The sequence below is a fragment of the Corvus kubaryi genome, unplaced genomic scaffold, assembly GCF_017639235.1.
Source record: "Corvus kubaryi isolate FWS band 111438036 unplaced genomic scaffold, C.kubaryi_AGA036_p1.0 72, whole genome shotgun sequence".
Lineage (NCBI taxonomy): Eukaryota > Metazoa > Chordata > Aves > Passeriformes > Corvidae > Corvus > Corvus kubaryi.
The window spans coordinates 5,661,860-5,685,736 of record NW_024582060.1 but is presented as its reverse complement, the minus strand read 5'-3'; the positions used below and the strand labels follow the sequence as shown (position 1 = coordinate 5,685,736).

The 23,877-nt window shown below is 40.9% G+C and overlaps 1 protein-coding gene and 1 long non-coding RNA gene across 21 annotated transcripts in view; one reads left to right on the top strand and one right to left on the bottom strand.

Moving 5' to 3' along the window:
* Window positions 1-23,877, bottom strand: part of SOX5 (SRY-box transcription factor 5) — a 609,758-nt gene that overhangs the window by 142,331 nt on the left and 443,550 nt on the right. For 19 of the 20 annotated variants that reach the window (XM_042050099.1, XM_042050094.1, XM_042050095.1 and 16 more), the window contains one exon: window positions 13,000-13,086. The exons of the other annotated variant lie outside the window; for it this stretch is intronic. In XM_042050099.1, coding sequence (XP_041906033.1) covers window positions 13,000-13,086 — 87 coding nt within the window. The remainder of the gene's footprint in view (window positions 1-12,999; window positions 13,087-23,877) is intronic. 20 annotated transcript variants of the gene reach the window in all.
* On the top strand, window positions 14,400-23,445 carry LOC121675091. Its single transcript, XR_006019952.1, has 3 exons — window positions 14,400-15,747; window positions 17,372-17,608; window positions 18,230-23,445. It is a non-coding gene; the product is annotated as an uncharacterized LOC121675091 (long non-coding RNA).

The following is a 23,877-nucleotide window of genomic DNA, read 5'->3' as shown; positions in this document are numbered from 1 at the left end:
CTCTCATATGAGTCAGATCCTATGAAGACCTTTCTAAAAAGCTGTTAGAAAAGGATTAAGGCTATCAGTGTCAATGCCTCCTCTGAAAATAGCCTGCTTTTGGGACTACCCTGCCACACAAACCTCTTTCAAACACAGGAAACATTCTTCTGCCAATGTCACCAGTGCTCTCCAAGTAAAAAAAAAAAAAAAAAAGGAAAAAGAAAAAAATTGGCGACTATAGCAAACATGTTCCTAGCCAACTATCAGTCAGACATGGAAAAGAGCTACTGGTAATAGCTCATTTAGACTACCCCCCTGCCAGTGCAGGAATGTTCCCTACAGTATATTTACTACAGCTTTCTAGATTGGATTGATATGTCTGAAATGGTCAATCATCTACTGCTTGCTTTGAAAGGCTGTACCACAGCCTTTGAGGTGGCACTGGGAGGGCTCTTTGCTTGATAGTTAGCTTAATTTACGTTTTTTTTTGGTTTTTTTTACTTTCACTTAATTTCAATGCTATGATCCCAAGCAACATTTCATTTGCTACATCAGCTGAGTCCAAGCCCTTAAATCCATTTGCAGACAGCCATATGCAAGTGAAAAACCACAAAGAATCACCAGAAAAAATGTGACAGAAGAAATGTAACTAAATTGTTTTTTATTAGGGTTTTAGAAATTTCTGTGAAAATATTCTCACCACATAACAAAGAACTACAGCAGAATATTCTCAGATAAAGCCTCTAGAAAAACTGTGGTACAAGCTGGAAACTTGAGAAACACACTGAAACAGAAACCATAGGACTTTAAACCTGTTCTGTTAAAAGCTGTGAGAAAGAATGGAAGCCAGTGCTAAAACACTAACACGGCTGAAGAAAACACTTCTAACTATGGTTTTTACTTCCAACATTGGAGACAGTGAACTGCTACAAGTAATGCATTTGCCACCTGGCCCTGGAATTAATCAGAAGTTTCTATTGCCACTCTTCCATCCTTTTATTTTTCACCAGGAAAAAAGGTGCAGTGTTTCCAAGTGGCATAGAAGAATTATTCTAGAAGGCAGCCCCTGCCTTGGCCTGTCCATGTGGGTTTACCGTAACGCTCCTCTAATGAAAACTATCATGCACTGATACTGCCACTATAACTGAAACATCTGAAAACAAAATACTTTGTATTTATTTATTCAGCAGATATTTTATTCCTAACTTTTACTGAGGTGTGGACGCAAACGTGAGAGAGAGAGGGGAAGAAGGTCGTAGAGAAAGAAGGAATACACAGGATTGCCTCAGTCCTTGAGTTAGGGTAAGCAAAAAGAAACCACTGTCAAATACACCAACATGCATCACAGCTCTTCAGCCAGTACCAGTTCATCAGTGCCTTCTGAGCTACTACAGTAGCTTTCAGTTGGGAATCAAAAAGCACTTTGTAAAGTTAAATTAATCCCCATCTTTAAATTAATCTGAAAGGTGGAAAAATGTTTCCATATGTGTAAACTGACAGACAGAGGGATCACAGAGTTAGTTACCAACAGCGGCAGAAAAAGATGCGCTGATATCCAGCCCCGTGCATCAAAGTTCTGGCTGCGCTTCCTGGGAGGGAACAGGACACTCCACGTACCACTGACCTGACCACGGCACTGGACACTGCACAGCCAGGGATCCACCTCCTGCACTGCTTCTTCAGCCTGACTGACCCACAGAGCAGCAAAAAGCTTCTGCACTAGGAGAAGAGCAGCTTTATCTGAATTCCAAGAATGAAGATGAAGTACTGCATCCAGCTCTGGGGTCCTCAGCACAGGAAATCCATGGACTTGTTGGAAGAGGTACAGAGGAGGCCACAAACATGATCAGAGAGCTGGAGCACCTCTTTTATCAGAAAGACTGAGAGAGTTTGGGCTGCTCAGCCTGGAAAAAAGAAGGTTCCAGAGAGACCTTCCAATACCTAAAAGGGGCTTATAAAGATGGGGACAAACTTTTTAGCAGGGCCTGCTGTGACAGGACAAGAGGCAATGGTTTTAAACTAAAAGAGGGTCAATTTAGCTTATATATAACGAAGAAATTGTTTACAACGAGGGTGGTAAAACACTGAAACAGGTTGCCCAGAGAGGTGGTGGATGCCCCTCCTTGGAAATTTTCAAGGGCAGGTTGGACAGAGCTTTGAACAACCTGGTGTAGTGAAAGGTGTCCCTGCAGGGCGGTTGGACCTGATGACCTTCCAACCCAAACTATGACTCTATGAACTAAGAGCAAGCAGGCAGTGCAGTGAAGTGCCAATGCAGACACCAAAATCACAGGCACACTGCAGCCAATGCAGCCGGGGACAAAATGACTCAGTCTCTTCATTATTATTCAGTTTTTAAAGAAAATTTGAAATGCCCACAAGGGGTGTTTTATATCCTACCTTAGTAAGTACAATGCATAATTCCTTGGGTTTATACAGCTGGAGTGGAAGTAGTCTGACAAAAGGCAGACTTCTTGCATTACATTTCTAAAGCTATTTCAGTTTGCTAATAAACCAAAAGGGAAAATTTATCAGCATCACCTTTAAAAAAAAAACTTCTGATGGAGAATACTTTCTGGAAAACATGGCTTAGTAGGTACTTTATTTTCACGTGACTAAGCCATCCTTCCAGTAACTGGAATAGTACTTAATGATAATTTCAATTCTTTGAGGTAATAATTCCTTGCAAAATTAGTACTTGGATAGCCATACTCTCAAGTGACCTGCACAAAACCAGAGGCAAAGAAGATCAGCTATGTGGCTCTAATGAGAGATGGTGAGTTCTGTGTAGATTTTCCCTTGTCTGCCTCACACATCTATATAAGCCCCACTGATGATGAATCATATTTTTGAGGTATCTTGCAGGTAACTGGTGGCTTGTAAATGTGTGAAAATGAAAAAAAAAGGGAAGTACTTGAATCAGACGGTCTTGATAATTGTGTTAAGTGTTTGCATTTAGTTTAAGTTTGGTATTTTTTATGTTAGCCTTATTACCAACCTTTTCTATAATTACCTTCATGGAAATGGTCAACAAAAGTGCCATTTCACAGATGCCACTGCCAATCATACATCAGTTTGCATAACATATGAAGGCCAAAGCATGGTCAGTGTTATTTATTTAATGGTGAGGTGAGGACAACAGGGGGGGTGTCACTACATGAATACAATCAGTTACTAGAATTTTTCCTAGTGTATTAAAAGTTACCATAGAGTTAAGAGCTCCAGTTGTTTTTTGTACCCTTTTCTAGATGCTGTAGATTGGGGGTAAACAAGGATGGTGGACTTTTGTCATGCCGTCACTATTTTCTCTCTGTTAACCTGCATGAGATCTAAACCTGTATCATTGTGTGAAGTGTCTTGGCAGCTAAGGGATTTCCATTTCAAGAATTCTGTAGCTTACAGGACAAAACATGTCAGTATTTTAAGCAACTAAGCCAACAACTGAATAAAGACAGTTGCTCAAATTATGCTACTCGTGAATTAATGAACTACCCACATGGCTGCTAACCCTGCTAGAACTTGGGAGGGGGTGCAAACCCCTAGCCCCAGCAGCCACCTTCAGCTGCTTCCTTACTAAACTCATTTGGAGATGCTCCAAGCAGCACAGAGCTGGGAATGGTTTTGGAGCTGGCCTTTACAAGTTGCAGTGCTCTCACTCCAGCCATGCAGCAGGGCTGAGAGAAAAAAAACCACGTGTCCATTATTGCAGCATACAGCTTGACAGCAAGCTAGACCACTTCACAGAGCTATTGAGTGAGGAGCAAAAGGAGAGTGCCTTGCATCAATGACTGCCTCAAGAATTACTCTTAATTACCGTCAGATCCACGACAAACAGATATTGCACATTTTATGTTTAACAAAGCTTTCAACCACCAGGCCACCTGCCTTTCAGGAAATTGCTGTAGGTGCTCATACTGTTCTCTCTGTGCTCTATCACTGCAGTGGCAAAATGTGGATTTTTCACAACTGATCAAAATAACTCAGGCAAAGAAGCATCAAAGTACACACTGCAGGTTGATGCAGTGAAATGCCCAAGAAAAGATGCTTTCCAGATGCGTCAGCTTATCCTCTGTTACCATGAAGAGAGAGACTCAAAAAAACCTCCCATGTTTGTGGATGCAACACCCACAGCAGATGGCAATAAAAGAAGACTCAAATTAGTGGCATTCTGTATCGCCAAACCTAAACTTCATCTCAGATCAACACTACCCATAATAATGTTTAAGTAGTAGAAGAAATTTACTCAAATGTGAAATAAACTATTACACATTCTTAGTTCTGATTCACAGTCTCAGACTGGCAGTGACAGTAACATTTTAATAAACATTAGAATGAAGACACCAATATGACCGAATGACACACTTAAAGTGAGAAATCGAACAGGAGAAACCTTGGCATACCCACCCAAAACAGAACCAAAGCAAAAAAAAAAGGCAGAGAAACTGCTTTTGCGATCAAAACAGTAAATACTTTATTATAATTTATTAGACAGAATGAGAATGTAAATGAGAAATTGGGAAAGTCAATATTTTCTTTAACAGACATTTTAAGCTTTTGCTGCAAGTGTTCAGGCAGTGAGAGTGTTTGCTCCCAGACAGCTTACAGATGTGTATTCTGCAGGGGCAGAGCCATGGCAAGGCTCTCCTAAATCCCTCTGTCATGTCCCCATTAAACTGCTAGGAATGGCATCAACCAGGGTGCTCATGTGCACACTCACCCATACAGACAGTGAAATCTATCTACCGAGTCAGTTTACCATCAAAGTAATTGCGTAAATAGCTTTTGAAGTGTCAGAATCTGTCTTTCAAAGGAAAATCAAAGAAAACAATGTGCAAGTACAAAGCCTGGAAGACACAATAATATTGTATTATGTTCGTATCATTAACTGTGGTTACAAAAGAAAATAAGTCTCCTGTATCTACAAAGTTTTCTACAGGGAAGAAAATCATTAAATGGAAGTAAGAATATTTTGAAGTACTCTGTATTCGAATAATGTTAAGATATGTAATAATAATTACAGCATTCAGTATAAAGTATTTTTTAATTTCAAAGCACTACCTAATTGATCTTCTTAAAGACTGTTTGCAGGTAGAAAGGTAATGGTATGCATTATGTTTTTCAAGAGCAAACTAAGGCATGAAGTTTTTAGCAACTTGCCTACAGTAATTCTGAACTCTATGCAGTGTAGGAGGTTTTATTGCTGGCCTCGATGAAGTCACCAGCAGAACTACTTCAGCAAGGCCAAGAATTTCCCCACTGACTTTTAATAGCGATACACGTTAAATAGATAATTAAGTCTGTGTTTGACCCAGTTGGAGACTAGGTAGCATTTCAGCCAAGGGGACCCTTACGAATGAACCAATTACTGATGTCATCCAACTTACCAAGCAACAGAACCATGCCACAACACAGTTTCTGTGTAACAACAGTGTGACAAGGACTGAGCTACAGCCCATAAGTGAGCTAAAGAGTGAGTCACCTCAAAGTATTTCCTGCAATGGTGTGTTTTTTCAGTAGACTTTTTGAGCTAGTGAAGGTTACAGTTTTGATACAAAAATGAAGGAGGTTTTTCAAACTGAACAGTCTATTAACTAAGCCGTCCTCAGAAAGAGTATAATCCTACTAGTCATAACTGTACCAAATCCAAAGAACAAATAAAATTATCAGTAGTTCATAAAATAAGTATCTTTTCTAGAGGGCTTTCTTACAGTATCTTTCCTCCAGAGTATCATTCTCATCCCAGTGTCAACTATTTTTTCCCCACTCCTCTCCCCAGTTCTAACCTTGACATATTAGAAATCTAAACCCAACATTACTCTGCTCAGTAAGGAAACCAGGAAAGTAAAACAGACAGGTCACCTACTCTTCTTCTACTTTCAAGCAAATTAATCTGTGTCATGTTCTCCCTAAAAATTTTTTTAAAAATCTATTTATAACATAAATTTAAAGAGGAGTATTCCCCTTCATGCTGCTGACATCACCTGAAGTCACATATGTTAGGCAATGGGGAGCTGATGTTTCCTTCAGGAAAAGTAGTCTGATAAACAGATCTCACCGGCTGAGGTAAGTTCAGAATTTAAACTCTTCTTTCCTCTGTTTTTGAACAGAAATGTGAAATGTTTATAGCCAAGCAATGGGATTTTACTTTATGTAGTTGCTGGAATGTGTTGGTGGGTGGATATGGGTCTGTGCTTGTGAACGTATGCAAACTCCCCTGATGCTTCCCTAATCAATACTTCAGAGAGTGCTTTATTATGGACTAGAACATAGCTTTTCAGGCCACTAAATCCTGGAGCTGTCAGGGCAAAAACAGCTGAAAACTGGCATTTTTCATTAAGTATTTAAGCCAACTTTGCTACATAACGACTGCCATCACAACTACCCACCTTGCTAAATTAAATTATTTCATCTTATTGATAGGGACTAGAGTCAGCATAATAAAAGAAAACTTTCTGACTGTTTTTTACTGAGCAAGCCACAGCCACCAGAAAAAGAAACAAGGAAAGAAAAAGTGCACAGTTCAAACTGATTTGCCTGTACCTACAGATTTATGTAATGATTCTTCTCTGTTTGACAAGTAAAAATCCATTTTAGAACAGCAAGATATAAGGAAGATATTTATTTCAGCAGATGGACAGTCTTAATCTTTTATGTTTGAGTGCAAGGCTGCAGAATGAATAAAAACAAATTATGACCAATTACCCTCTTTTGCCATTACTAGCCTCAAGAACTCATATTCTGTGGGGGAAAAAAGCTCAGACGTCTGCTCTGTAACAAACCAGCACTTTGCTGTTTCGCAATGCTGGAAAGAGGCTGTCACTGAGTACTCTTTATTTGCTGTCAGGAAAAAGTTTTGGTACAGTAGACTGCAAATAAAGATTGGTATTCAACCAGGTTAGCAACTTATTGTCAAGGTTACAAAAGGAATATACAACATTTGTATTGAGACTATTTCTCAGAGGTTACTCATTGTTTTACTGTCTAGACAAGTTAGAACTAGGCTAGGAAAATAGCATTTGTTGCTGGAATTTTATGCAGCAGTAGGAAAAAGAGTAAAAAGTGTGTGTGTGTGCACGTGTATTTGCTTTGTTTCGTTTTGACAAACTGGCAGTTGTAGCTCAGAGACATTCAGCTCTATCAGTGCATCTTTCAGGTAACTTCAGCACAGCTTTAGGACCCTTTTGTCAACCAACTCTGAACAATTTTTAAATACAGTGGTTTGGCTCCCATATGCTCCAACAAAGTCACTGGCATTTGCTACCTTAATTAGTTCAATTTTATTCTATTATCTCTATCAATAATCACATCTTAAAAATAAAATTAGAACCTGTTTTTTTCTGATAAAATTAAGTACCTTTATGTACAAAAGTATAAATCCAGAACAACCTGAATTGGCTGTTTTGCCATATAATCACATTTTTAGAGGCTTTAAAAAAGATTCCTCCAACCCTCCTTCCATATGCTACCCTCAACTAACCTCCCATTCTAGGGTCAAATAGGAGCAGCTCCATCCAGTCACAGTCTCCATCTCAGGCTTTCTTTTGGCCTGAAGAAGTTCTGCATTGGTGTGGCTCAGCTAGCACTGCCTACTTCTACTGCAGCCTGAGACTATCCCATTGTGTTGTGATCAACCTCCAAGATTTTGGCAGCTGCCAAATTTCCTCTCGAAACTTAGGATTCCCTGAGTGCAAGTGGGCAGGTTCCCATGCACCCCAGCACTTCTGGAATATTAAAAAATGATTAAAGCTCAATTTGCAATTTGCTACTATTAAACCCCTCAAAAAAATAAACACAAAGAAGAAGATACTAAGTAGGTTGCAACAAATACTGAATTTATCACAGTTCAAAGCTGACAATCCGACATATCTTACCTCCTTCACTAATGACTTGCACCCTCCTTCTCTTGCCACTCCACTTACAATACTACCCACAAAAAAATAATGCAAAATATCCACAGCTGACCCAAGTTTGCAAATGTTTTTGAACCATTAATTTACAAATGCAAAATTCACCCAGCTCCTACAAAAGTGTGCAACTTTCACACGTCTCCCGGGGATCTGTGCTGTATTAGTCAAAGGTTCAAACCCAGTGTATTCCCCATGAATAATCTTTCTCCCCTTCCCCCTCCTTCTTCCTGTCCACATCTAAATGCAGAATCCCCAGCTTCCTTGTCTTTAGTTTACAGATTATGTGATCCAAAGTGTCACTCACTGGATTACTGCACATAACCTGCGCACTACCCGAAGCTTACTTGTCTTCAACTTGTCCAGCATTACTTAAATGGAATTATCCATCACAATCCATATACCGAATCTGCATAGCTCACTTATCTCAAGATTCTGTGTGTCACCTACTAGATTATCCGTTTTAATCCATACATTGAATCTACATAACATATGTCTTTAATTCATGGGCTCTGATGAGCTATAGTATCGCTGAATGGATTATTTCTCTTTATCCATTATTGGCAGTCCTAAAACCGTTGACTGAGTATTCTCTCATGCCCCATCTTCTGAGCACATGAGCAAAATCAGAGTCTTCAGCAAACACAGCTCTATCTCACATCAAACACAGCCTAACACAATACCTGCACTGATACTTCATGGAATTTGGAACCCAGTTTCTCACACAAAACAAATGTCTGTGTTACCGTAAACCGAAGATCAGGATTGGTAGGCTAATCCCGCTTTCAATTACATCCATAAATCTGTGGTTACTCCAGTACAGTCTCTGGAGTCACCTAGATTTAAGCGGATACAATGAAGAGCTGATTTTAACCTAACGACAATCCCTTTCACAGTGAGTACAGAAAACACTTCACCTGACTTGTTTACAAATTAACCTGCACAATAGAAAAGGTTTTTCAAACAACAACAACAAAAATGTATCAGGTTCAGACTTGCCCGGTCTTTCTTGAGAGACTTGGGCACAATCACTGTTAACAATGCCTTCAACAGAAAACCAACTCAGGAAGATTGGAAATGAAAGTCTGTTTAGCCTTTTGTTCCACACGCCTATTCAATATTAGCTAAGTGGGGAATATATAAAATATGCATTATTATGTCTTGACAAGTCTCAATAGAGAGATGGACAAGATTAGCAGCAAGGTTTTGTGCACACCAAGGAAGTTTTTAAGAGTTCTCATCATGGCTAAAGCTGCCTCACTCACCCCAGTGTGAGCAAGGCTGGACAACCCATGATTCACCTGAGGGGCCAGCACTGCTCCTGAAGCCCAGCACCAGTGAAAGAGAAGCTTCATGTTAATTTTCTATATATAGGGATGATCACTGATATTTAAGAAATAAATATTTTTTATACTTTTTCCTAGCAACACTGGAGGACAGCACCTGCTTTCCACCTGCACTGCACAGCAACAAGGCAGTTACACTGACAGCAGAAAAGGGGAATGATTTTCCTTCCTGTAGACGATTGGTTTGAGACCTGAAGATCTCTCTGCTCCACTGAATCCAATAACCTGCATTATCTATGAATAATCCAGAGGCTTTTTGAGCCCTGGTTTTGAATATGATGGATATAAGTAAGTTTGAATAGGCTTCAACCAATTCAATATACAGTTTTACAGCTTCACTTTAAAATACTTCAATTTAATAGCACGTTTTGTAGGTTTTACTATACAGCGACTTGTTTTGAGCAGAGTAAAAATTCCATGGATATCAAAACAGAATTTCTTAAGAAATCTCTAGTGCCAAGCTTGTAATTTAGTCCCAGACAAATTCTCTGAACAAACACAGGTATTTGAGTCACAATTTCTACAGATATAAAAGGTTCTAGATTTTGCCCCATTTGAAGAGTATTCCCTTGCAGTACCTTTCAGTCAAGCCGTGGAATAAAACATCTTATTTCTTTTCAATTTGTAACTGGATATATAGATCCTTCTAACTGTGATCTTGAAGTTTGCAGCTGGCTCTCTGCAGCTACTCAGTGGTGGTTCTCCTGTTTTATAGGCGTGCAGATGAAGAAAGGGGGGTCTAAAGTAGCAGCCAAAGGTAACAAAGCAACTAAGAGAAACAACTGAATACAAAACATGGGAGTCTCGTGACTTCTAACCAATTCCCTTATCTTTAATAAAATATTACTGCTTTCTAACTTAAAAGAAATCACGCTAATAGAAAATAAAGTCTTCCTCTTCATCTCCCTTTCTTTTAATCTCTCCCAGAGAATAAAACTCAATGGTAGCAACACAGATTCGGGCATTAACAATATGCAGCCTAGTGCTGAGACTTTAGCACGACATACTAAAACTCCCCCAGACCTAATGAAAAACACAATGAAATTTTGAACAGTTAAATGGAAAAAACTATTCAGTGCATAAGACAGTTGGGCAGTACAGCTCCTAGTGCTGTCCACATTCCAGGGTGTATTAATAATAAGACACTACTTAAGTGGGGGTTTCCAAATATCACTAATAGAGAAATGAGGGGTGGAAAAAACGCAGCTGTCAGGCCAAATACAGAGAGAGAAGTTAATTAAAGAATCACAACTGGAGAACTTCATAACTATAGAAGAACAAAATCATTTTGTAGCATAATATATGTGTGTTTGTACACGTGTATGTGGGTATAGAGCAGCTCAACTTGCACACCTTTCCTGCTGCCTCACTAAATATAGCTGCAATACAGCTGAGCCATTGTTTGTTGGCTGCTCACGGCTGATGGTGCCATGAAAACCACATGCCTGGGCACTAAATAATCAGCCTCCCTGACCCCCCAAGAATCTGTAAGTCAAATTCATTTACCCCCAGAGGGCAATGCTCTATTGTATCCTCCCTCCTTTCTAGCCACCTAGGAACAATGGACAATAATTGCAACTGTCACGGCAGTCAGTAGGAAAAATAAACCAGTGCCTGTTTTCACAGCTTACTGCCAAATTTGATCCAAACACCTAATAACCATGCCCCCAACCACAGAACCACAGTTGCACTAAAAAGCCTCAGATGTGAGGCTTTTGAACAGAGCTACAGAACAATAACTCGACTTGTGTTCAAAATATAAAGCTAAAAACCAAAAATTAAAGCTAAGAAAAGTCTTCTTTGAGGCTGAGCTGTTGCTCCCCATCCTTTCCCCCAGGCACGACTGAAAGGACTGTTGAGTTTCTCTCATGGTAGCATATAGCTGGCTGCTGCTGCTTTCAAGTTTAGCTTGTGAAAGGCTAAAACAGGGAGGGAGAAAAAAGATTGCCCTCCAAAAGAACAAGATCATAGGCACTGGGAACAGACCACCTTCTCACTGCACAGCACTCTTCAGAGCAGCTCTACGAAGTCCAAAGGCACTGGAGAATCACTGGGAGTCCTTCTAAAGGCTCCAGTGCATCAAGAGTTAAAGAAGCTCCATACAGTGTGCAAGATCTGCTGAAATACACTCCCAAAAGTGGGTATGAAAAATGTCTCCTCATACTTTGTCCCTGAAACATCTTAAAGATGTCTCACCAGTTCATGGCAAAGGATGACGTTATTTTAAAACTATGTGCTTTCAAAACCCAGAACTCCCAGGTAAGACCAGTGGCTGCCCTTCCTCTTTATGACCTGTTGCTTTACACACATGGAGCAGGAATGAAGAACCCAGGGTTTGGCCCTCTGTAGTAATAATAATAATAATAATCATCATCATCATCATCATCATCACAAAAACAACAACAACAACAACAACATCATCTCAGCCTACTGGGGGCTGCAGCATTATATTCTGTTATGAAGTTATTCTACATAGGTAATGAATATACGTCTTTGAATTACAGCCTCCTAGGGAGAAGCCTGGGGAAACAAGTGGCATATTTTCCTACTTGTGTGGAGTCAGTGGAATAGCACAAACTAATGCTGGTGGCTTATCGGTGACAGGCTGGAAGGCCCATGTAATTAAAATAACACTTTCTTTGCATATGCACCAATCCATTAACCTGTGAGAGCACGTTGTGTTGTATGCTTTCCTGAATACTGCCCACCTCTTGTGCACACGGTCCTTAAACCTGTCAGGCACAAGGTTTGGGAGCCTGCCTGAGTGAGGATGTCTAGATCAGGGACAACATTAGTAAGTAAACATACCAAAAATAATGGAGAGAAACTAAATCCAGTTTATAAACACGAGAGAAGGGTTTAATTTTAATTTCATTCTACTTTCACATTTCCAAAACAACATTGGCTTGGATTTTGCTACTCCAGATGTACACTGATATAAATGGGAGAAGAATCAGAATCACTGTTTCTTTTCAGAGTGATAATGGCTGCTCTGAAAACTTACAATTTTTGATGTGTATTTTGAGTGAGTTCCTCATCATACGTGCTGCAGAGGAATTACAAAAATATTAAATTACATGAAAACAAACAACTACAGGTTCCCTAAAATGACCTCAGATATATAAAAATGGGAAATATCTTGGCAAAGCAGAAGCTACTGCTGCTGGAGAGTGGTCAAATTTTGTCATTTTCCTTCTGGAGTAGGGCTTTAAAAGAACATGCTTTAGTGCACAGATGTTGTACGCTGTCTTTTAAAATCTGCACTGGCTAATTTCAGTACCTAGAGGTATCATTACACAAACTTTGCTCTTTTTATTTTTTCCTACATGCAAAAAAAGTAAACAAAAAAAAAGCAAAAAAAAAAACCAAACAAAAAACAACAACATAATCAAAATCTGTCCAAAAATTAACAAAATTAACAAGGAATTCAGATCACCCTCAGATTTCAGAAGCTGAGGTCTGCTATGCTCTGATATCACATATATTTGATACATGAATTGACTTTTTTTTTCCCAATCCAGCAATAGGATGTCTTCGTTTATAACACAGAACGATATATGCATCAAAAGCTTAATGTAAATTCATTTACTTAGGCAATATACCATTTCACTGATTTATATTATCACAGATGGGAGTGCATACATTTCATTTAAACCCCAAATTACCATGTTTGAAGGGGAGGGGAAGAGGAGCAGACAAAGTTCCATAAAGCCAGTGGTATCTGTATATTCATTCTTAATTTCCTTTTAGCACAGAAACAGCGTTACCTTTTATTTCTCCAAAGTTCCCTGATCCCATGGCAAGAAGCTTGTCTTTCCAGTCCTTTGATAGTAGCTTTTCAATACTGGGAGTTTCTGAGTGAAGGGGGGGAAAAAAAATGTAAGCAAATCAACATGACTGTCTCCACAATAGAACTCATTAAAAGTCTATCTGCTAAAAATAAGGCCAACCCTATTCTGGGCCCCAGTTCGTAATGACTTCATCAACAAACTGATAAGAGGGGAGGGAAGAGAAAAAAAAAAGGAACAAAAAAGAAAAAAACTGAATGTGTTTTGTCACCTGCTGTTTCAAAACCATTAGCTTTTTCCTCTAGTGGAACAAAGCTCCGGTAATTCTGTATTACAATGGGCACATATAAACCTGCAGTTCATTGTTTTTCAATTTGGTGAACAAGTTGCTGCCTATAATGGATGCCTGTCAGTTTCTGGGTGTTAGTCTGCAGTCAAAAAATAATTATGTTGATAAAATGCGGAGTAAAGAGAGAGAGAAAGAGAGAGAGAAGCAAAGAATTAGCTCCTAAATCTGCTACATGTAATTATATCCCTCTGAGTCTTTACAATTACATCCACTTTATAATGTGTGTTTAAACATCGTGTGGTGGTAAGCACACTGTGGAAAGATTTTCCGGTAACACGCGCATTATAAATAATAATAAAAAGTTGGGTATGGAAAAAAGCTTTAAAAGACTGCAAAATCCAAAGGGAGAAAACGCACTGCTTAGAATGGAAACCCATTATTTGCTCATTTCAGATTCTATCACTTCCTTTAAAAATAAAATAAAATAAAATATATTTGTTCAGTATTTTCAGGAAAAATGCAGCGAGGGTGTGGATAGGTCTGATATTTATGTCTGCAACTCTTGTGTTCTGACCTCTTTTTGTGTAGAATTTTAATGCATAAGTAAATATAAATGCTAATAAAATTCAGAGAACATTAAACTCAATTCCAAACAATGTAATTGTATATTCTTGTCAGCATTTAGATGGGTACACAATTACAATAGCTTTCAATCCCACGATTAGCACTGCATTCAGTTAGAAAATGGAGTGTACTAAAAGATAAGTGTCCCAGTATGTGCCATCTAAATAACAATACCCACACTTATTATCTGGATCTAAGACATATACTGCTATTCTCCACATTTGTGTTTATGTGTATTTGTATTTGTTCAGGCATTTGTTTACCCCCTACCAGGAGCATAAAGGGAGTACATGTTAACTTATCAAAGGGACCGTCTGGCCTAGAGACCATACAATTATTAGCAACTGGTTAATTTTCCCCACAGTAAAAACCATTATGAGCAACCTTCATTATCTCGTTTGGCTAATTCCGCCTCCTTTCTTAAGCCCCAACTTGGAGCTCGGAGGCGCTGCGGTTCCTCGGGGCGGCTCTGCCGGCCGCGCTCTCCGCGCAAAGCCCCCGCCGCTCCCGGGGGCTGAGCGAGCCCGGGCTCCCTTGAACCCGCCGCCCGCAGGGCAGCATCAATGCATAGGGAACTACCGTGCCACGGGCACAGGGATGCTGTCCTGCATCTCACGTCGGCCTCGCCTCTGCTCGCACACAGCTGTGCGCAGACAAACGGAAAGACAGACAGACAGACATCCGAGCCGGGCACAGCCCCACGCTCGCATCTCGCCGGGAGAGCAGCGACAACCTTCGGATGCCACCGACAGCACAGGAGGGTGTTTTGTTCCGTGACATTTTTATTCACGTTGCAGCACCCCGATCTCCTCCTGTGCACCCGCGGGCACTCCCTGTGCTGATCCCCGGGCTTGCCCGAGTGAGATTTCTCTGCTAGAATCTTTAAAACTTATCTCTAAATCTCATGAAATCCTAGGGATGCGGGCGGGAGAAGCTGTCGCGCAGAGCACGGTCCGTTCCGGGGCTGGCGAGCTGGAGGCGCCGCCGGACTCCGGGCACTTGCGCAGCTACTACTGAAGTTCGTCCGTCCCCCTCCAAGCACCCACGAAGAAAACCACTTTCACCAACGTGAATAGGTCAGATAAACACCGTCACTTTTCCTTTTTTCTTTATAATTTTATTAATTTTTATAATTATTATTCCTCTGCGCTTTTCTAAAGACTCCGGAACAGCATGTAAACAGGCCGGAGCAAATGCGGCATTTGCGGCGGAGAGCTGTCAGTCATTAAAAGCCAACAAACCTTTGCAAAGCAGGAATGCGGCAATAGGGATCCATTGTGAGCTGACAATGGGCTCCAGAGCCTCCAGGCACCAAAAGCAGCCCGCCTTACTTTTAAGTCCATTGTCAGCAAAGTCCACGACAAAGCTTTTCCCCCCCGGCTAGACAAAATATTCGCCGTGGTACGCTCGTAAAGAAACACAAGTCTTCTGTCTAACTTGCCGCCTTAAAGCTACAGTAGACGCTCGCCGGGGCTGCCAGAGCCCCGCTGAGCTGGCCGCCGGCCGCTGCCTGCCCGCATCCCTGTTTCCCTGCATACTTGCTTGCCTCCTGGCTTCCCTGCCGCCTTCCCTGCCCGCCGGCCCCTCGCAGCCGCTCGGGGAGGGGCGCCGGGACGGTCCCGGTGTCACTTTCCCGGGGGAGTTTGAGCTCTGTCGGTGCAACCCCGAGAGCCGGAGTCCCCCGCCCGAAGACTCGTGTTACATCCCAGCAACCCGAGCCCGCCGGTGATGCCGGGAGAGCCGCGGACAAACAAGCGGGGAGTAATGAATGCGGTGGACGGCCATGTATCAATGACTGAATTTCTGCGAGAACGGTAAAGATCTCAGTAGGAAATCATGATTAGAGATGTGAAAGGCCAAATGGCAAAATCCCAATAGTAACAATGCATCTGTTCATTAATGTGTGAATATGAGTAAGATGAAAATTTAACACAATTATAAGCCCCCTCAGCAATCCTGATGGCATAAAATAGATTGTGGTGATCTAATCAGTGCTTCCCCTGTTGAAATACTGTATGTTAACTATTCAAAATAATATTATATAGACTTTTTTTCCTTTAAAAACCCCCAAGCAATCATATTAAATTGATGTCCGAACTTGGTTTCAAACCTCTCTAGATTTGAATTGCCATTTTTACAGAAGACACTTCAACAGACTTTTGATGCAGGACCAGCAAATAATCATCCTTCTGCTAATACTTAAGAAGAACTTTAATTCCGAAAGACAATAGCTTCCCCACCCCTATAGCTTTATGGAGCTAAACAGCTAGATTAGATTACAGCTTGTCTAATTCTATTATATACCATGTTAACATATTGTACTTACATAAAATATGTTATTCATATACTCGACCTATATCACATTTCAGTAACTGTTTGTGAAATACCTTATGCACCATATCTTGGGAAGAAACATTTATTATGTCATTTATGTACCCCATTAAAAAAAGATTTGAAATTTACACATCTTAAATAAAAATAACTGTTTAAAAAGTTACGACAGTAGAGGTTCCATGAATTATACAGAAACAAAGTCATCCTTTGTTCAGCTTTTTTCAGACTTCATTGAGAAGATGTTGCTCTCAAATTAAGGGAAGAAATAAATGGTGTATCTTGTTTGCAAGGCAGGCATTCTCTGGATTCATTGGAAAGTCAGTAAAACTTTTAATGCTTGCACATATAATGTGCAGCTTGAAACTGGGAAAGATGGCCTGCACACAGGAACTGCTATTCCTGATCCCTACTCCAACCATTTCTCTCCTCTTGGATTCCCCAAAACCACGTTTTTTTACATGCAAAATCGGAGCTATATAGTGACAGATTTTGGATGTGCATCAGGACAGCTATGTATTCCAATAATCTGTATTTCCAAAAAGCTACACATGTTGTTCTGAATATGGCGATGATTCATAATGCCTCCTAATTCAATCTTTGAGAAGACCCCAGAATTACCCCCTTTCCTTCTTCCAAGCCCCACTTGAGCTAAGAATCCCCCCCAATACCTACCTGCAGTGTAGATCCTATGGCACACAGTAAACCAATCCCAAGTCACAGCACAGTATGAATACATCTACAAGACTTGTTCACAGGTTGTTTGTGAACAGTAATTTCGTTAATGTTTGGGAAACATTTTTGTCCCAGACACACTATGAGAAGTGTTACATGTTGTTGCAGAAGAGGATTATGGATAGGGCACCAAAGAGAAGGATTGAGATGGAAAGAAGAACAGGAATCATTAACTAAACATTGGCCAAGAGGCGCCTGACTGAATCAATAAAGATACAAATTAATCCACAGAAATGATTTCTGCTGTGTCTATTCAACACATTTATCAGTCATTAGCTCTTTCTAGAGATATTTACAGCACATTTTGTTTTTCTTCTTTCACCCCTGCCTCTGTTGCTTACATATGCTTCTCCGCATCACTGCGTATGGCAGTGCCCACTGGTGAATGCCTCCGCCTGTGCCAGCAGCTCCCTGGCTCCTCGGTGTCCCCTGGTCCCGCCACCCTCCCTCTGTGCCAAGCACCATCCAGACTGACTCCCTCATCCACAACAATGAGACTTGGAGACTGATGCCAGCAGCCAGTAATTCTCATGCAGGCCTTCAGCACATGGAATGAAACCACTTTCCTTGGAGTTGTGAGAGTCCTGTGTTCACTGCTCTGATCTGCAGGTATGGATGCATCTGTACATCCACTGAATTGCTCTTACACAACTGGAAAGCAAATAATCTCCATAAATTAACATTAAACAGCTTTTAAATCTAATTTTTGGTATGCTAACAAGCATGTCACTGTCCCTCTACTTCTGCATTTGATATTTAAATACAGCTTCACTGACTTACCTGCTTAAAAGCCCTAAAGTTTTCACACTGGGAAGCGAGTGGTTTGTATCCAGGAAATGGACGAGGATACAAAGCCATAGTAAGAAGGAGGCACCATTTTTATCACTGTCTGCTAGATTTCTATTGAATTTAGTCTACTTCCAGAAGTTCATTTTTTTCAGGCATTGTAACTCCCCTTTGGGAGTGGACCTAATCCTACTCTCAATTCAGTGGCAGCACAGATGCACATGTACCTGGACCTGCCTCGGCAGCCTTCCAAACACACAGTCCCACAGCACAGCACTCCCTTCAGGCCTAGCCTCTCCAGTAGCTCTTTTCAATCCATGCTCCAGGGTCACAGTCCTAGAAATCCACTTATACAAGCTTAGAATGGTGTTCAGTGCCAAATCTCTATTACCTCTCTCTGTTCCTGCTGATTATTTACTGAAAGCAAACTTTGGTCTCATGCAGCTGCCTGCTTCCAGAGAAAGGCATGCAATTCCAACATGCTGTAACAAGGTGAGGAATGGGAGCTCTCCACATGAGGCATGACCGAAAGACCCATATTTGAAGAGGAAATGGGAGAGAAAGCTCTGATGTTATACAGAGGCAACTATGATCAAAGTGTAAGAGGCTGATGTAAGTTGACTACAAGTTAAGAGGGAAAGTGTGAGTCCTGGAGCCTCCCACTTGCATGGTGTCTGGATGTCCAAGGATGGGTGCCCTCCCAAGGAGATGCCCAAAGGGTTCCCTCCTTTGTAACTACAGTGAACAGATCTTGCCCTGGGTTGAAAGAGAGATACTTCTCAGAAAAAAGTAAAAGAAAGATGTTTGGCCTTGGCAAGGATGATGACATGAAGTGTAGCAAGAACAGAGAGAAGCCAAGAGTTGCTCAATGCCCATCCAGACCACCAAACATTTCCTGCCAACACGTGTTATTCCTAGAGGAAGGAGTATTTGGTCGGCACAAATTATCATGAATGAACTTCAACATTAGCTGATACACCTTCCACTTCTGGCAAGCACCTTCCTTTGTATTAAGAAAGCACTGGCAAACACTGAGCTGGCACCCATTATTCACCTTTTCCTTCTGCTATGGTCATAAATATGTTCCACCCATCAGTCACAGTTCCACTCAGCGTTCCTACAACCCTCACCTATCCATATGTCACCCCACTGGCACTCTGTTCTCTGTTCACGTACCGAAACAAATCCTCTCTGGTCTAAATCAGGAAATGAGATCAAGGGCAGATTTCCACTCTTCCTTTAAAAGAGCAGACAAACATGTAGATAGAAGAAATTTCTCTTTTTACGCCCCCATATTTTATTAAGAAGCTCTTACCTATACAAAATCAGAAACAATTTTCATAGCAAGGAAAATAAAGCAACTATTATGAAGAAATGGCTGGTATCAGCAGGTTACATAGACATGCAGCATCTGCATACACATATGGTTCTCCATCAACAGAATCATGCTTTTAGGGAACTACTTGCAGCTAGGCAAGACACTATGAATCATGAGCAGGCACAACACAGAATGTATTTAAATTTGGAAATCAAAGACGACAAAACATACATTTTTCTCTTGCCTTCCAGGAAGTACTGCAATTTTTCACCAGTCTAAAAGCAGATTAAACTTTTGGAGCAGACACTAGGAAACACCTCTATAAATGTAAATATTGTTCAAATGTAGGACATGGTTGCTCAGGCGTGATAAGCAAAAATGTGGTGCTGACTACAATACTACCTGGGGCTTCTCTGACTGGACAGTGAAGAAAGGAAGAAGAAAGTGGTGTGCTGTTGGGTTCTGTGGGTTTGGGGTTTTTTTTATACACAAAATGTTTTTTAGTCTTTGGGCACATACTCACAGAGCTGAACCAAACATTCAAGTTACAATATTAGGAAGCTGTGGTGCTCTGGCCAGCGCATCACAGTATGACTCTTACTGCACCACTCCATCACAACCACTGTGCAGGAAACAGCTGGGCTACATATGTCCATGGGTAGCTTCCAAGCCTACTAAAAAGCTCCCTTCTCTGGCAGGGATAACCAGCCCTCCTGTTCGTGGAATCTCTAGTTCCATTCTGGCCACATGTTAGCTCACATAGCTTTTCATTTCAGAGGACAAAGTCAACTTCTTTATCCATAGATGACAGTAGTCACCTGTGGTGCACAATGATATCAGGTCACCATTGCATTCTTGTTGCACATAGTGCCTAATTTTGTGTATGGTCAAAAATACACCACTTGTTTTCAAGTTGTTTGCTCTCTTTTGCAATACCCATCATGCTGCTTTGATGAAGTATATGTTGTATGAATGATAAGACATTTTTATTGTCATTTCTAGTAAAAGAGCACTTAATTCACATAGCCAGAAAAGGTTCCATAGCACCATAAATAAATTATTTAAGATTTTAACATTCAAATCAATAATCTATGAATGCCACTAGAAACATGATTCTACTCTACCTGCAAATATACAAAGCAATGATTTTCACAACTGCTCACCAATGCCTACTGCCAGTCTTATAAGAAAGTTAACCTAAAAACAAGGGGATGTTTATTACAAAGGAAAGTTTGGAATAGCCTTCAGATACACTAAACTAATTGTTGAACTAAGTATCCCTTTGGATGTAAGCAAGGAGCCTGCAAACCACAGCACCAGACAGGAACACATGGCTAAGCAGGACATGCGGAGAGCAGAATGACTTCTTAAGCTAGATTTGAGGCCAAAACCAGCATCTCAGTCAATGACGCCTTCAGGAATAGCCAGGCTGTTGTCTGAAATTTTTATAGTTCCCATCACCTGAATGCACTGGCAGTCGCTCCATTACCTGTGTGCTTTTCAGGCTGTCTTGTTTCACTGAACAGTCACCCACTCCAGGAGCAGTGTCACACTCCATGTAAGAGACGTGCAATGCAAAGACAATCACACCAGTCCTTCAGCCTCCCAGCAAAAGAGTCGATGTTCATTTGAGGGTCACACAGGCCACAGCCAAGATTTTCTCAGCTTCCATCCTCTTTATTGGTATACAGCCTCAGGACAGAGCCTGCTTCCAGAGTGTGAAAAATTCAGGTATTTCTGAAAGTCTCTCTGTCATACACTCTTCTGGACTGACAATGAGATGTTCACAAAGCCCTTCTGAAGACTAAATACCTGAGAAACCCACCTCTTTCACGAGCACATTGCTGAGCCAGGGAACAAGCCTGCATTCCTCCTCTCACCTCAGAACAACTGGGAACTCCAGCTCTATCTCTGTTATTTCTAACATGCTAACTTCTAAAGTATATACTTCATTGTCTTACCTACCTTAGTGACAACAGACCCCATCAAGGCTACAAAGTGTATGCTGATAACCCTTCAAAGCACAGGGCTGCAAGCTGCAGTATGATAATTGCCACCCCTTCCTCTCCTGTGGGTGTGGAAATCATATTTGTGTGCCAGGGCAGCTGGTGTGTGCTCGACTCACACCTCCAGTAATCTGGCCTTCCACATCAAGCCTGGAGCCACTGCTGGCTGCCTCAGATTTACACGGAGGTGGGGCTGCATTACTTGCAGGACAAACCCAAATTATTCTGAAAAAACAACTGCAACAGTGTAGTTTGTAGTCACTGCTCAGTTACCGTCCATTTAAGAATCTGTCCTTAAAATACACAGTGGGATATGGCTGGTTCAAGAATCGATGCAATCTGCCCTTCCCATTTCCGCAGCTGAGCAATGGTGTCCTCCAGAGAAGGGCTCTGTGAATGGCACAGGATGTCATGCACAGGACAACATATCTTTTATCACTGAAATTCTTTGGGATTCAGTGCTTTGGATTCCCAAAGGCATTCAGGAGCATAAATCCCATTCTGGAAAGGAATTAGGGTCCACCTGCCTTTGGATATCCAGGCCAGGGAGTTGGCCCAAAGAACACCTTCTGCCAAATGCTGCATTTCACCGGCACAATTATTGCTGGAACATCTTTTTCAGCACACACAATATTTAGGATGATCCCAGCTCCCTGCTAGCACTATTTTCTTCACCCCAATTAAATTAACATGTAAGAATGAAGCACGTTTTTGAACCTTATTAAACTTTTAAAAAACCCAAAAGTTAAATTTTTAAATGTGCCCAGTACTTTCTTGATATTCAAAAAATAAATTAATACATGAAACAGAGTAACTCACTTTCAAACACCTGAGCAGCAACCCCTTCCTTTTTAATTGAAGTTACACCAGTAGGAATCCTTATGAAAAGAAGGGCAACAGTGAAATAAAAAAATCCTCTCCTACACATGAAAAAAAGAATTGTCCTATTCTGTGTTCTTCAGCTTTCTAATGCCCCTTTAATTCCTGGCATCTCTAAATGGAAGAAGGAATTGATTTTCTCAGGAGTGGTCCACCCAGCAAAAAACCATGTGTCAGATGACAGAAGGAGGTAGTATACTGAACTTCACTGAAATTCTGAAACCACAAAGATATTTTAATATTTCCAGAGACTATTACAAGAGTAACAACATAAAAACATAGACATCTTGAATTAAATAACATTAAATTTCACTTCAGTTTTGTTTTTCTGTCTCAGTTGGACAGAGATACTCCACCGAAATACATATTCCCCTGAAATACATTTTTGTATTAGTGCTACCAACAGAGCCAGTTTCTAATTAAAGGGCCCTAATATCTTGTTAATATTAACAGAGGGCCATGATTTTGGTCTGCTAATTTTTTACATCTTCAGCACATCCTTGGTAAGTAAGAAGGATTTAAAAAAGGTATTCAATGACATGGCTATATACTAACTTTTTATAGGTATTGACACATCATTAAGGATGTTCTAGGGAGATTCCATGGTTTATCCTTTGACCAAAAAGATCTTTCATGCTGATCTGTCACTTTTAAAGTAATTAAATGCTTTCTCGAACAAACCCTAAAACAAAGCCCCAAGAGCCCCCAAAAGTATGTAATCTAAATAACCATAAAACATAAATTGAGGGCTACAGTGTTTGGCTAGAATTTCTGGGAAATCCTTCTAAAGCTCAACCAAACCACTTCTCAAATCCAAAATTCAACAGCAACAATGTAACCATTCACATAGAGTTACTATAGCATTTTTACCTGAAAATCTCAGAGCAACTTACTTAAAAATGGAAAAAAAATTGAGTCCTGAAGTGCTGGTAATTTTCCTCAAAATGACAAATGCGAGGATTGTGTGTGATGAGGCTGAGGAAACAATTTTCTAAATAACCGATCTTTCAGCCCTGGCCACTGCCATCACTTCCCACCAGCAAAAACCCGGCAGCTCTGGCCTCGGGATGATCGGCTGCAAAGGGAGCTGTTGATCCCTGGGGCTCCTCACCTCTCGGCCTTCCTTACATGTCTTGACAAAGAGTCTTATTTGCCAACGCAACAGAGCAATAAAAAAGAAATGAAAAAAGTAAGCGAAACAAGCCCTCTTCTCACAAAGCTGCAACTTCCGCTACTGAGGCCTGCTTGGGGTTTGGGGTTATTCTGGGTTAACTATCTCTGCTTTCAGAAACAGGCCCACACAGTGCCTGGGCATTCCTGGCTCCCCCTGTGCCCATCCCGGAGAGCATCAGGGTGAGGAGATGGCAGGAGCAGAGCCCTGCTTCCGAATGGAAGCCAGGAAATGTCCTGCTGCAGCTGTGCTTGTTACTGGCATAATCATCAGCTTCCACCCTCCTCCCCCACCCTGTTTTTCCTTTTTATTTTTCCCTCCTTCTTCTTTTTTTTTTTTTTTTTTTTTGACAGCTGTCTTCCTATCTTCCCAACAGGTGCTATTAGGCCTGAACAATGGCGAAGGCTTTTAAGCCACTGCTGTTGACAAGTGAAAGGGAACAACAAATGGCTCAGTAGTGCTCTTCTCCCAGGGTCACTCAACCAATGGTAATAGTTATTATTTTTATTTATTAGCTCTGTGGCACTGTCCTCCATTATACCTTCTCCAACCTCCCCTTTCCGTGACAGCAAGGAGCTTTTTAACTTTTAATAAAAATGGGCGAGCGCTTAGCTCCTGAGCTAGCTCTTTTTGCAAAGTGCACAGCTAATGAATGTTGTCCATTTAGATCTGGATAATTTATGATGTCAGCGGAGCAGAGGTGGGGAAGGCTGGATCC